The sequence below is a fragment of the Felis catus genome, chromosome B1, assembly GCF_018350175.1.
Source record: "Felis catus isolate Fca126 chromosome B1, F.catus_Fca126_mat1.0, whole genome shotgun sequence".
NCBI classification, from domain to species: Eukaryota; Metazoa; Chordata; class Mammalia; order Carnivora; family Felidae; genus Felis; species Felis catus.
Window position 1 is genome coordinate 62,711,509 of NC_058371.1, and position 14,603 is coordinate 62,726,111.

Consider the following 14,603-nt stretch of genomic DNA (forward strand, 5'->3'; position numbering starts at 1 on the left):
ACTTAAGACAGCAATGGTGACCTACCCACCTCCCTAGGTTTATGCCCTCTCTTCATCTGATTTTCAAGACAAATTGGAGTTGGCAATTCCCTCCCAGGGGATTATACCACTAATTTGACTTCATGATTCCTTGGCTCTTAAAATAATTTAGTAATTTCCATCTTGCTTCTTTCTTTTCAATGTTTTTTTAATTTTTTTAAATGTTTATTTATTTTTGAGAGAGAGAGAGAGAGAGAGAGAGCACGAGCAGGGGAGGGGCAGAGAGAGGGACACACAGAATCCGAAGCAGGCTCCAGGCTCCGAGCTGTCAGCACAGAGCTGGACGCGGGGCTCCAACCCACCAACAGTGAGATGATGACCTGAGCTGGAGTCGGACACTTAACCGACTGAGCCACCCAGATGCCCCAAGAAATTTCCATCTTGTTTCAAAGCTATTTTCTTTCTTTCCATTATCGCTCTGTTTGACAATGCCACACTACTCTTACAAATATTGAAAGAGTATTCAATTGCATGCTAAATATAGTATATAGTATATTTGTCAAATCAATTAAGAAATTAGCAAGAAGGCCTAGTCTTCTGGAGAAAAAGAAAACTCTAGCACAAGCAATGATTTACATTATTAACTTGTACCTGAATATACAACCAGATTTTTGAAACTTCATTTTGCAACTCTGATTTTTGCGATAAATGAAATGACGATGCTCAGGACATGGAAGCCAAGAAATTCGGCTTTTTTGTGTAGCTGATAATAGGCTGTCCCTGTTTGATAAACAAAGGCAGTACAGTTAACCCAAATGTGCCTGAGGACTCAGACTGTTCTTTCTACAGCCCTATAACACTTTTTTTTTAATGTTTATTTTTGAAAGAGAGAGAGAGACAGAGTGCGAGCAGGGGAGGGGCAGAGAGAGAGGAAGACAGAATCCGAAGCAGGGTCCTGGTTCCGAGCTGTCAGTACAGAGCCCGATGGGGGGCTCGAACCCACAAACTGTGAGATCATGACCTGAGGTGAGGTCAGACACTTAACCGACTGAGCCACTCATGGCGCCCGGCCCCATGCCACATCTTAGAAACAACCCCCTTGAAGGGTGTCTGGCTGGTTCCATCGGTGGAGCATCTGACTCTTGATTTCAGGGTCTTAAAAAATAACCTCCTCAAGTTACCTGTCTTTTTCATAGTGTAACTATTCTTAATATGGTTATGAAGTCTTTTCTAATGCATAAAGAACAGCAAGTTATGTGCATTTTTACAGGGGATTAATTAAGATTACTTGTGACAAGATCCTAAAAAAAAACACACAAGGAAATCTTTCAAATGTTTTGGTTTTTTTTTTTTTTCAACAATAGGCAGACTCTTTCTGCATCTTTAAGTTCCATAAAGATAAATACTCTCCAATTCCTCACCTGTGACGGGTATGGAAAATCAGTTCATGGAGGACCAAACTGGAGGCTGTTTTACAGAGAGAGGGAGAGCTGCTGAATAAAGGCTGGGCAGTAAAAGAGCTGGTACACATCCCTGAGTGTTTATAACCCCAAGGAAACAGACAAAAGCCTCCCAATCGTTATTCCGATGACAACTCCATTTTAATAGCCACAGAAGAAAGGAATAGCCAAAGGTGGCATGGGAACACAATGTGGGCCCACATTAACCCATTAGGTTCTCCAAACCTACCTCAGAGGGTATCTAGCTGGAATCCTCATGAAAATAAAGGCAACTCTGACCAAATATCTAAAACCCTGGTGGAATATCTGACCAGATTTAGAGAAAGCAACAATAACTCAAAAAACCTTCCTGAAAGAAAAAAGCTTCTGAGAAGACTTTTTTAAATTTTTTTTCCAGTTTATTTATTTATTTTGAGAGAGCGCACACAATTGGGAAGAGGCAGAGGGAGAGTGGGAGAGGCAGAGATTCCCAAGCAGGCTCCGCACTGTTAGCACAGAACCTGACGTGGGACTCAATCTCAGGAACTGTGAGATCATGACCTGAGCCGAAGTTGGACACTCAACCGACTGAGCCACCCAGGCGCCCCTATGATTTCAATTTTAAGTAATCTCCACACCCAACGTGGGGCTCAAACCCACAACCCCAAGAGTTGCAAGCTCTACCGACTGAGCCAGCCAGGTGCCCCAAGACTTTTTTCTTAATAAGCCACTTAGATAAAAGATAAACGTCTCTCATTCCTGATGGTAGCTATGAGTAGGAGTGAAAACAAGGAAAATGAAGGCTATTTTAGAGATGCAAGTGGAATCTATAAATATAAATACTTAAACCGATTTGAAATTTCAAATAATTTAAAATGATTTCTCCATTCATGATTATCTTGCCATCATCTAGACAAAGCCTGTATGTCTATATAGTATTTTAGTCTATTTGTCTATGTAGTACCATTCACATCCATAAAATATTCACATGAGAATTATCTATCTATATTTTGTATTGCTTTAGCATCTTCCAAAGACTGAATCTGACTCTTGAGAAAATACATTTAACAATTGGGTTTCTCTTTGTGCGAGCACTCTAGAGGTCCTCTTGACTGTGTAGAGTTAATACAGGTTCCCAAAAGTCCCTTAACTTAATTCCCATAAAGCTGATTATGGGAAGAATCTGGCTTAACATTGACTGAGTTTCCACAATGAATGAGACTGGTTTGCTCTAGTAAACTTCAAAAAAATAAATAAATAAAGATCTGTGCGAACAATGTCACAATTTGAGACAAATTAAACTATTTCAATAAGACTGTTTGTACTTTAAAACAGATGTCCAACACTGCACCTTCAAAACACAAAAAGGACAGAAGATGATCTTGAAGATGATCTAGATGATCAATAAGACTGTTTGTACTTTAAAACAGATGTCCAACACTGCACCTTCAAAACACAAAAAGGACAGAAGACATTTTGTTTTGCAAATGTCTAACATTTCCAGTAGTTTCCCCTCCAGATACTGTTTTTACGAGTGATCCAGCAAGAATAGAATAGGGAACCCTTTGACCCTTATATTTATATGCAGCACACATTTTACAGAATAAAGTAATGTGACCACTAGTGACACAGCATGTAAATTAAGCTCAATGTGTGTTAAAGAGTAAATGCAAGTCAAGAAACTAAATAACTCATTTCATGATACGCAAAGGCATTGCCTGAAGGGGTGACTAGCAGAGAAAATAAAATAGCATTTTATTGTGGGGATTCAATGGGGATTCAGTAAAAGTTCTCTAAATTAAATGAATGGTATTAGCTACACTGACAAAAGCCTACATTTTCTTTTCATCTTGGAAAGATGCCTTTACCTTGAGATGTTACATAGCAATTTTTTATAATGGTTATGAGAAAAGGCCATTTTTAAAACTATCCCTTGACTAGAAAAAGAAAAAAAAGGAGGGGGGGGGAGTTTCAGAATATTGGTCAGGGAGGTGACAGCCCAATATTTATATCGAGGTTTTCCTACTCTGAACTCATGGTGAAGCTCATGATTTGTGCAAGTTGTTGAAATGAGCCCTAGAGACAAAATATTCCTTGGGAGAAAATAATTGCACAATGGCGGTGAATAGCAGCTATGTGGTAAAGAGAAAATTTTCTGGTGTTGAATAATTTAAGCCATGTAATAAGAGAAATGGGGTAGGTCCAATCAGACAGCATCGCTCTGGGATGTGAACATGTGAGTCGTTGCCTGCAAATGCAAATATGTGAGGACATCGTTGTTTTTCCCAATTACCCAACACACAAAACCATAACAAGGGATTTTTTTAGGAACCAGGATTTAAGTTAAAGATATTTAGTCTCATTTTTGAAATGAGTGATCTGTATCCATTTTTTAAATAATCTGTCTTTGAAAGCAAATGTCTTAAAAATGAGAGGTATTATTATTATTATTATTATTATTATAGAACTATGATGCTCAGCAGTGACTTTAAACAGATTTCTATATAAAAAGAACACAAGGTATTTATTGGCAGTAGAAAATTATTTCTGAGTTTTATTATAATTCATTCATATCTTCTTTAAGAATCAACTCTGTAATTCTCTACATGAGCCACCTTATCCATTAAGGATCACTATTTGAGGACAGTTAAAGATGTAGGCAATCATTTGAAAATAATAAAAGGCTCTGGTAATACAGACAGGATCTCTTCTGAAGCCACATTTTATTAGAAAGAGCTGGCTGCTGGATTGCCTACAAAACACCATAGCCTGAACTTTGAAAGAAAGAGAAACATTCACAGAGGAATGGACTGGCAGCAATTACAGTAATTAACAAGGGAAGGAAAGAGCAAATTTAAACGTATTTCAAATTTGAGCTCATTCGACCCATCAGCTGGCTTTCAGATAAACCTCCTTTTCTATGGCATATTCAAAGGCATGATTTGTGTGCCATCTCATGAAGGAAGGGATGATTAAAACCTGGGTAGTGTGCTTTCTATGTTCAAAAGAGCATACAGTTTTAGGGAAGCCTGAATGCCTCAGTCAGTTAAACATCCAACTCTTGGTTTCAGCTCAGGTCATGATTTCACAGTTCTGAGTTCAAGCCCCACTGACAGTGCAGAGCCTGCTTGGGATTCTCTCTCTCTCCTCTCTCTATCTGTCCCTACCCCGCTTGTGCATTCTCTCTCTCTCTCTCAAAATAAATAAACTTAATTTTTTTTAAAAGGGTACACAACACCAAAGGCTCATGCAGATTTTACTAAGTAAATTTTTACTGATTATCTCTAGAACTTTTATTTAATGCTTAAGAAGCCACCTGATTTTTCTACAGTGTCTCAAGGGGAGGAGTCTAGTTATAGCAGACAACAAACACAGCAAGCCATTACTGAAACGTACAGGTGGTGGATTCTCCATTAAGCAAAACTGGATGCATCACAATAAAGCATCAGTGTATATATAAGAAAAATCCCAGTTCTACCCCTTCTTGTTGTCACACTTCTGGTATGCTAGCATGCATGAAATCAACACTGACCTTCAATACAGCTTCGTTTTGTAATGCACCATTTTTGTCTGTCTGAGAAATTTCATTTATTCCACAACCATTCTCTGAGTGGCCACTATGTCCTACACGCAGTAGTAAACATTTAGGATAAATACAATCCCTGCCCACAAAAAGCTCACAGTCCACTAGGGGAACACAGACCAACATTGGAAAATACCATAATAGAGGTAATAATAGACTGAGGAGTTTATATTTACTATTTCATTTAAACATCAGATTATTGTCATCTCATAGGTGATGAATTTCAGACTTAAAGAGAAGTAATTCACCCAAGAGCAATTAATTAAAAATAAGAAGAGATGCAAAGAAAAAAAAATAGGAAGAGACAAAATTTGAACAAAACCCTCCTGACATCAATGTGTGTACTATAAACCTTTATGGTACAGCTATTCAAAGAACTATGGAAAACAAAGAATGGACCCCACTGAGAGTAACAAAATGAGGGAGGGGTGAGAAAGGAGGTTTCAAAGAGCTTTCACTCACACTGAGTCTGTAAAAGAATAAAGTATTCAGGACCTGAACGGTTTCATTACAAACTTTTTGGAAAAACAAGTTAGTTTGCCAAAGTAAATCCTGGGATTGCCCTGGATTTATTTAGCTACCTGAAGGAACAAGCATAAAGACATTCGCAAATAACGATGAACACTTTCACTGTTCTTACTGAATGAAGCAAAAGGAGATGTTAAACTGAAGAAAAGCAGAAAAGCCTCATATTTGAAAAATCGATAAAAGGCAAACGTTTGTGAACAAGAAACAGTGATAAGCAGGGAAAAGTCCCCCTGGGCTGTCAGCTGGCCTTGTGTGGTACCATCAGAACAGGTAAGCATCCGTCAGGTGTCATGTGAAAACGCAGCCAAGAAGGCCTTCTCCAAATGAGCAGAGCCAAAGGAGCACATTTTCCAGACTGACTGAAAGTGAAGATTTTTAACAAATTAGCCCGTCTTCTCAATAACTAGAGGCAAGCGACCTCACTAAATTATTTGCTATGTATTCTACTGCTTCGGCCTCACAGCAACCCTACGAGGTCTGAGTTTTTAAGTATTCCTGTTTTAGAGATAAGAAAAACAGGTAAACAGAAATTGAAAGCACAAAGCTACTGAGGCGCCCAGGGGGCTCAGTCGGTTGGGCGTCCGACTTCAGCTCAGATCTCACAGCTCATGAGTTCGAGCCTCGCATCAGGCTCTGTGCTGACAGCTCCGAGCCTGGAACCTGCTTCAGATTCTGCATTTCCCTCTCGCTCTACACCTCACCCACTCATACTCTGTCTCTTTCTCTCAAAAATAAATAAACATTAAAAAAAATTTTTAAAAAAAGGCATAATGCTACTTCCCAGTAAAGGAATTGGAACGCATTTGTTAGTTTAACCTTTCCTATCAAAATTATCTGTCCTATGATTGCCTCAGAACCATATTTCTCAATTCAATAAGCATATCTAAAGACTTTACACAAATCACCATGCTAGATGTTTATGGGCAAAAATAAAAAAGGAAAACATATGCTCTCCATCCCTGAGGAACTCCTTGTATGAGTCTCTCGGCTACAGAATTGCCAAACTAATCCTGCATAATATGTTAATGAATGATAATGTACTAATGCTTCTGTGCAATACTAGTTCCAAGATGAGTTCCTTGGAAAAAAAAAAGGGAGGGTTGGGGGAGGAGAGCCCTTGGGGAAAAAATATTGGAAAATACTGTATAGTATACATCTAACTTGGAGATTTGAAATATAGGCTAGCTTATTTAAGGGCTCTGATAAGGCTTGCAATATACAAGCCTATTTATTTTTGTTTACCTAACATTTCTCAAGCCAAGCTGAACAAATGTTCCATTGAATATACTTGGGGGAAAGCTAGGTTATGTGTAACCCTTTATGGGGGCTATTTTTTTATTTGTCACAAATACCATTCCCAAAGGAAGTAACTGCAAATGTGGGGATTTCACCCCCAGGGTATGCCAATAAGGGATGCTGGGAGGTGATTCCTTTGCCATCTCTCAAATCAGTTTCCATAAAAAACTGGTACTGAGCACAGGATATAATGTTAGGGGCCAGTCCCATTTCCTCGCTTCCATAAGCCAATCACACGTCAATCAAATACACAATTTCTGGCAAGAGCTGCAATGACTCAGGTCTAAAAATAACTCTTGACCATATGTGGTGCACATCTAGATCCTTCTCCAGAATCTAACCTCTATGTTCACTAACTATAAGGTGTTATTCAGTTGTAATCACTTCCCATGAATACATAACATACTAACTTGGTATGAAAAAGGCCATACGAAATAATCAAAATCCCCACTTTGTTTTTAATTTGGACAGAAATTTTGCCAACATTAAATGTTCCATCACAATATTTGGCAAATGAATACTGGCATTCGTACACTTTCAATTTTAACAGATTTTGGAAGGAATAGGTCCAAAATAATCATTCCAGCCTTTGAGAGAGAAAAATCTATGCTCCAAAGAATGTTTCTAAGATAGCATTTTAGCTATAAATCAGATTTACTTCCCAAGAGCCATCTTAAACTACATGTAAAAGAATTCATGTCTTCTTCTTCAAATTAGTTTATTTCTTCAAATACACTAATCTAAACTCCAGTTCAACTCTGGGAGGAGTGGTCTGGGAATAAAGATTCATTGCATAGACATAAATTAATACTATAGGTTTCTTTTATGAGCATTGCGATGATGGATATGCATGCTTAGGAGAGAATATGTTTGGGTTTGAGCACATGAGTCCCTAGGTGTAGAAATATTTTAAAAGTATAAGATATAAGCAAACAGGAAGAAAAATAAGGAACATGACAGTCCTGGAAGGTATCGTATGGAAGGGAACACATCTAAGAATCTAGGACCAGCCAAGAGCCCAGTTGGAGGACGCACTCACTCTTAACCCAGCCCTCATTCTAGTCCTGCATCTGGGGTCCAGACTCACAAAGTGTAAGGAGATGAAACTGGTTCCAGGACTACTTGTGGTTCTTCTAACTGAGGATGGCTGATACCCACAACCCTCCTCCAATACAGTTTTGTGGGTCTCCAAGTGATACAAAATAATAACTAAGACCCAACATTCAACCAGTCAAGAATCAAGTTGATTCCTCTGGTGCCGTGACAGAATAAATATGGATATTCCTTGCTGATCAATTCAAAATGGAACTTTCTTTCCCTTTTGATGAATTTAAATGCAGAATATCTGAGAGAATGAATCATTTTCAGTAGAGAAGTTAGAGCTCAGCCCACAGCCTAGTACCAAGCAAGTATGATGGTCACTTCTTTCTGCTCAGAAAGACAGTTGATGACGTCAACCAACACCTTCCATCCATAACCTGCTAATCTAACCAAGTAAACCTCTTACTTGCCAGTTCTACCACAGGGAAAGCTTTATGTGTACTGTAGATGTTGTTTTGTTTTGGGAGAGCTCTTCTATTATAACAACTAAATCCTTAGCCATTTGCTACATTTTTCTAAAGTTCATTTTTTTTCAGTTTAAAGTTCATTTGCTACAATTTTCATTAGGAAACTAACAAACGTGACACTTCTCTCTTACTGGAAGGTAAAATGAATATTGGCAAGTTGATCAGAGTCCTAATCAAGTAAATGAATTTGTTAACCCCAATATTATCTCCTGCTAGCTTAATCAGAAATATTATTTCAGGGGTGCCTGGACGGCTCAGTCAGTTAAGCATCCGACTCAGCTCAGGTCATGATCTTGCAGTTTGTGAGTTCGAGCCTGCAGCAGGCTCCGGGAGCTTTCTTTGGATTCTGTGTCTCCCTCTCACTCTGCCCCTCCCCTACTCATGGTCTGTCTCTCTCCCTCTCTCTCTCTCTCTCAAAAATAAATAAACATTAAAAAGTTAAAAAAAAAAAAAAGGAAAGAAATATTATTTCAAACAAACAAAAAGGATACTTACAAGGTGAAAATAGTTAAGACATTGACCTTAGATGCACAGGACTCTGTTAAAACATACATCAACTGCACATTTCTTGCCCTCTTGTCATCCAGTCTTCAGTAACTTAATGTTCCCAATCTTCCTTTACCCAGTCCTCCCACACTGTTCTTCCAGTTCCTAATTCTCAATTCCCCAGAGCACAGGGAGTAGCTTGGGTATCACTGCGGAGCCCATAGAACTTGGCCCACTTAGCAATCAAAAAGAATGAAATCTTGCCATTTACAACTACGTGGATGGAACTAAAAGATACTAGGCTAAGCAAAATTAGTCAGTCAGAGAAAGACAAATATCATATGACTTCACTCATATGAGGACTTTAAGATACAAAACAGATGAACATAAGGGAAGGGAAGCAAAAACAATTTAAAAACAGGGAGGCGGACAAAACATAAGAGACTCTTAAATATGGAGAACAAACAGGGCTACTGGAGGGGTTGCGGGAGGGGGGATGGGCTAAATCGGTAAGGGGCATTAAGGAATCTACTCCCGAAATCACTGTTGCACTATACGCTAACTAACTTGGATGAAAATGTAAAAAAAAATAATAATAATTAAATTAAAAAAAAAAAAAGAACTTGGCTCACTTAGAGTGTGGGGTGCTCAAAAAAACAAAAACAAAAACAAAAACCAACAACAAAAAAAGCATTGAATGCATCCATTTCTACCTCAGAATAAGTGTCCATATTTCTTTTTCATTTCTTAAAATATTTTACTCTAAAAAGAATTTGAAAACCATTTGAGAAAGGTGGATATTCTCCAACTCCCTAAGAAGTTATTCATACAAGTACTGTCAAACTTCAGTTTATTTATTTATTTTGAGAGAGAGAGAGAGACTGCAAGTACGAGAGCAGGAGCAGGGGAGGGGCAGAGAGAGGGAGAGAGAGAACCCCAAGAAGGCCCCAAGCCTGACAGCACAGAGCCTGACGTGGGTCTCGATATCACGAACCGTGAGATCATGACCTGAGCTGAAACCAAGAGTCAGACGCTTAACCAACTGAGCCACCCAGACGTCCCGTATCAAACTTATGTATTAATCAGACCTCTCTGTTTACTAGGCTTAGAAATAAGACAACAGGCCCAAAGCGGAGTCATTTATGCTAAGCCCCACATCACCAAACCAAGACTTAACTTAATTACAGTTTTATCTGTTCCAGAAATAAACTCTTAAACCAGCCAATGAGGAATCACTAGTCAATCAAAACTAGTGATCAACACTAGTTAGGGATTCTGCCTGATAGATCCCTACCATCCCCTAAAGGAAAGTAACCTTACAATAATCAATCTGCTTTTTTGCCTAACTTCTTTCTTCCCGCTCCCTACTGCTTATTTTGCATAAAATGTACTCATTTTGCACAACTCCTTGGAGCTCCTTTCTATCTGCTAGATTGGATGCTACCCCATTCATGAATCGGTGAATAAAGCCGATAAGATCTTTAAAATTTACTGTTAAATTTTGTTTTTTAACACTAGTTCACTGAAAATCTCTAACCTACTTATTTCCTCTTATAAGTGGTAGAGGGAGAAATTACCCCTGTGGTTTTTTTAGTGTTGGGTCATAATAGGTCATTTCTACCTTTAAAAATACAATGGATGGGGCACCTGGCTGGCTCAATCGGTGGGGCATTAGACTCTTGATCTTGGGATGGTGAGTTCGAGCCCCACATCAGGTGTGGAGCCTAATTAAAAATCATAATAAAATAAAAACAAATAAAAATACAATGGATAGACATTTGTATTTTGTTATTAAGTAATACCATGAACTTAAAGTTCCCTTCATTTAACAAGGAACTATAAAGCACATAATGTAAAACATTTGAGTTCACTTTTGTAAAATGGGTTTGCTTGTTTTTTTGTTGTTGTCTTTACGAGGAATAAAACATTTTATTTTAAAACACTGTGTTATTCAGCCTGTTGTGTGCCAGATTCAGGCTAGGTGTTGGAGGCCTAGTCCCCCTCATCCACCAACCCCCTCCCTTCCGCTTATAGAGTTTGCAATCTAAAAGAAAAATTTGCAAATCTTGAAAGTCTATACGTTCCAGGTATTAAAGTAAAAAAATTACTGTTTTCATCTTCAAAAGCACATTGCATTCTAAGAGTAATATCACTTTAGAATATTATTTCTAGGGGCGCCTGTGTGGCTCAGTCGGTTAAGCATCTGACTTCGGCTCAAGTCATGATCTCACGGCCCGTGGGCTCCAGCCCCGCATCGGGTTCTGTGCTGACAGCTCAGAGCCTGGAGCCTGCTTCCGATTCTGTGTCTCCCTCTCTCTGCCGCTCCCCAACTTGTGCTCTCTCTCTTATTCTCAAAAATAAATAAACATGAAAAAAAAATTTTTTTAAGAATTTTATTTCTAAACTTGAAACAAGACAACAAAAACGTTAACATTAGCTTTCATATAATCTTGAAGAAACAATGTAACAAATTCTGAGGAACAGTCTCTAGAAGCAGAATAACAAAAGGTTCTTATTAAGCAGGCAACAGGAGACACAAATATTCAGATTAGCTTTATCTGTGCCTGGGATATCATGGCTTTGGTTATTGGAGATTTTGGTTATTTGAGGTACCTGGACTTTGGTTATTGGAAATAACCGAAAAGGAGTCATCACATTTCAAATGTTCCTTTATTTTCAGATAATAGTAAGTAAGAAACTAATCTTCAAACTTTCTAAGTCTACACGCTGAGTCCTATTAAACCTTACTACATAAAATGTTTTCTAGGATTTCATTTTAGGGTTTTGACAGCAAATTTATACAAACCTTTCCTCTTATATTAGCTGAAGGTAAGAAATGTTTCCTGTTTGAAGATTTACTATGCATCAACCCATACACTCTGCATTTGAAGATCCAAGTGTCCCTATTAGTCACTTAACTTTCATCTTTTTTCAATTTGATTCTTAAATATCATTATAAAACTATCCTGGCCCTACACTGAGAATTTTTAGCCTATTTTCTAGGTTTCTTTGTCATAAAACAAACAAACAAGCATCCCATGATGATATTAGTAGGCCAGATTATTTTAACAGTATCTTTACTATCAGAAGACAAGGCCTTATATCACTCTAAGAGTTACATCATTTCCAAAGAGCAGAAGCATATTGAAAAGGGCCCCAAGAACATTTTTTAAACCCCTTTATTGATACTAAATGAATCCTATTTAACGTAAATAAAACGTGCTTAACATATTTAGATAGAAGGTGCTTAAGAACGCCTTATGGAAATGTTCCTTATGGGAACATCAGCTGAAATAAAAACCTGGTCACAAACTATTCGTGTCAACTGGCTAAAGCAGGGGAAATGGGGTATTCCTTTTTCCTTAGGCCTTCTGCGGTTTCAAAATGGAAACGTCTGTCAGAGGCCACTTTCGCACCCTGGGAGGAAGACCTGCGTGTCTGCACACCCCCTGCCACCAGCACCCCCCCCCCCGCCGTGTTGCCGCTATCTTTAACACCCCGAGAGCACCCCAGCGGCGCGCATACCTAACACACACACACACACACACACACACACACACACACACACACACACACAGGTAGGGATGGGTATGAAGAGCCCGCAGGACCCAGTAAGCTGGTCCTCTGCAAATGAGGAAACGAATGATAAACGGCTCTTCCTCGTTTCCTCTAAGTCCCTGACTTTTGCACCTCGCCTCTCTACTCTTGTCTGCAAGGAGGACTGATGTCCTCGCTGGGGACTCTCAGTTATTCTCCCGGGTCGTTGATTCGGCCAAGTGAACACCGCGTTTTGCTCGCGCGCAGATTCGCCTGCTCCGCGCTCCCACCTCCACCCCGCCAGCCTCTCTGGCCCATGTTCACCAAAGGGCGAGCTAAGGGCTGGGGTGGGCTCGAGGCTGGGGACGGGGGGGGGGGGGGGGGGCAGGAAGGACCGCAGGGACGGGGGACCCGGCGACCCGCAACGCTCTAGGTCAGGTTCATCTCCATCGCCATCCTTCCCTGCACTCCTCACCTTCCACCCCAGCCGCCCTTTCCCAAAGGGCACCCGGGCCCCACCTTCCCCCACCGCCACCAGTCCACCCCTCTGCGGCCCTCCGAGACGCCCCCCAGAGACGGCAGGGTGCAGCGCCCTTACCAGGCTCATGGACACCGGGGTTGTCGGACAGCTCGATGACCAGGAGCTCCCGGCCCTCGAAGCTGCGCCCCACCGTGTAGATCCTGCTGATGGCGGTGCACTGCAGCCACACCGACACCAGCGCCTCGCGCAGCTCGGGGTAACGGTGGTACTCGAAAGAGATGCCGTCCTCCTGCTGCAGCCGCCGGCGCCGCCTCATGCCCGCCGCGGGCGCCCCGGGCTCCTGGGCTTGGGCGCCCAGCAGCCACCCGCAGGCGGCCAGTGCCCCGCACAGCGCCAGCAGCGCCCGGCCTCCTCTCGCGGCCATCGCCCCGCGCCGCCGCCGCCGCCGCCCGTGCCTCGCTGCGCCCGCGGCCTCTTTTGTCTGCGCTCGGCGACTCTGCCGGCCGGCGCTGCTGGGGGCGCCAAGTTCCGCAGCAGCCTCCGCCCGCCTCACCTTCCCGGGGCCACCGAGTGCGCGCTGCGCGCTGGGGCCACCCACAGGGGAAGGGCGAAGCGGCGGCTCCGGGCCGCACTACCGGCCGCCGAGCCCAGGGGAGCAGCAGGAGAAACCACTGCGAGGAGGGGGCCGGCGCCCGCGAGCGGGATTCGGTAGTGGTCGGGGAGGGCTGCTGGCGTGCTTGGCTCGGAACCACGTCAAACGCGGAATGGCGCAGGGGACGACGCAGGTGAAGTGACAGCTCAGGGCTGGGTTTGGGAACGTTGATGTCATTGAGAGACCCACGGCACCGGAAAAGTACCCTTGGGTTGCTGGTGGAGGCTTTTAAAGTAACATCTGTTCTAAGACCAGGGTTTCCATCTTGATGCACCGATAATTAGAGAATATTCCAGAAAAAGAAAGAAAGAAAGAAAGAAAGAAAGAAAGAAAGAAAGAAAGAAAGAAAGAAAGAAAGAAAGAGGAAGTATTGGCAGCCAGTTACCTTGTTCCTCTGATGGATCTCTAATGACTGTATTGATAGTCCAAACACAAACCCAAGAGTTGGATTTTCATTTATTGCAAGGTCTTGCTGGAGAACAGAACATTGTGCACTTTGATTTAGAGGTTTAAGAGAATAAAAATGTATTCTGTCATCTTGCAAATACTGTCTTCACTTGCGTTAAATGCACATTTCTGGATTCTTTCAGGAAAAAACAAACAGAGGCTGTCATTTGGCAGTTCCTGTGCCAACATCCATCTGTAACGCCCTCTGGAAAACAAAGTGTAACTCTGGGGACAATGGATGTAGTTTGGCATTAAGATTAAATCTTTCAGGAGCAGTTTATTTGGGTAGTTCTGGCTCAGAGTTTCTTACTAGATTGTAACCAGGATGTTGGGTGGGACTGCTGTCATCTGAATGCTTGACTGGGGCTGGAGAATCTTTTCCAAGAAAACATTTAAAAATGAAAAGATGAAATTCTGTTATAGAAAGAAAACTCTGATCCTGAGAAATAATGTCTCCGGAACCCTCCTAAAGTAATTGTAAAAAATCTGTAATCATTTAGAGCTTTAAATGCCCACCCTTTGGACAAGATTTCTATTCCTGGAGCAACTCTGACATAGATGTGATTCTGAAGAGGTTGCCATTTGGATGTAAGAACTGTATACATCT

At 41.2% G+C, this 14,603-nt stretch overlaps 1 protein-coding gene across 1 annotated transcript in view; it reads right to left on the minus strand.

Annotated features, from left to right (window-relative positions):
• CPE (carboxypeptidase E) overlaps positions 1 to 13,639 on the minus strand; it is a 120,337-nt gene extending 106,698 nt beyond the window's left edge. The window contains exon 1 of the mRNA XM_011281641.4: positions 13,015 to 13,639. Coding sequence (XP_011279943.2) covers positions 13,015 to 13,321 — 307 coding nt within the window. The 5' untranslated portion in view covers positions 13,322 to 13,639. The remainder of the gene's footprint in view (positions 1 to 13,014) is intronic.
• Between the last annotated feature and the right edge of the window lie 964 nt (positions 13,640 to 14,603).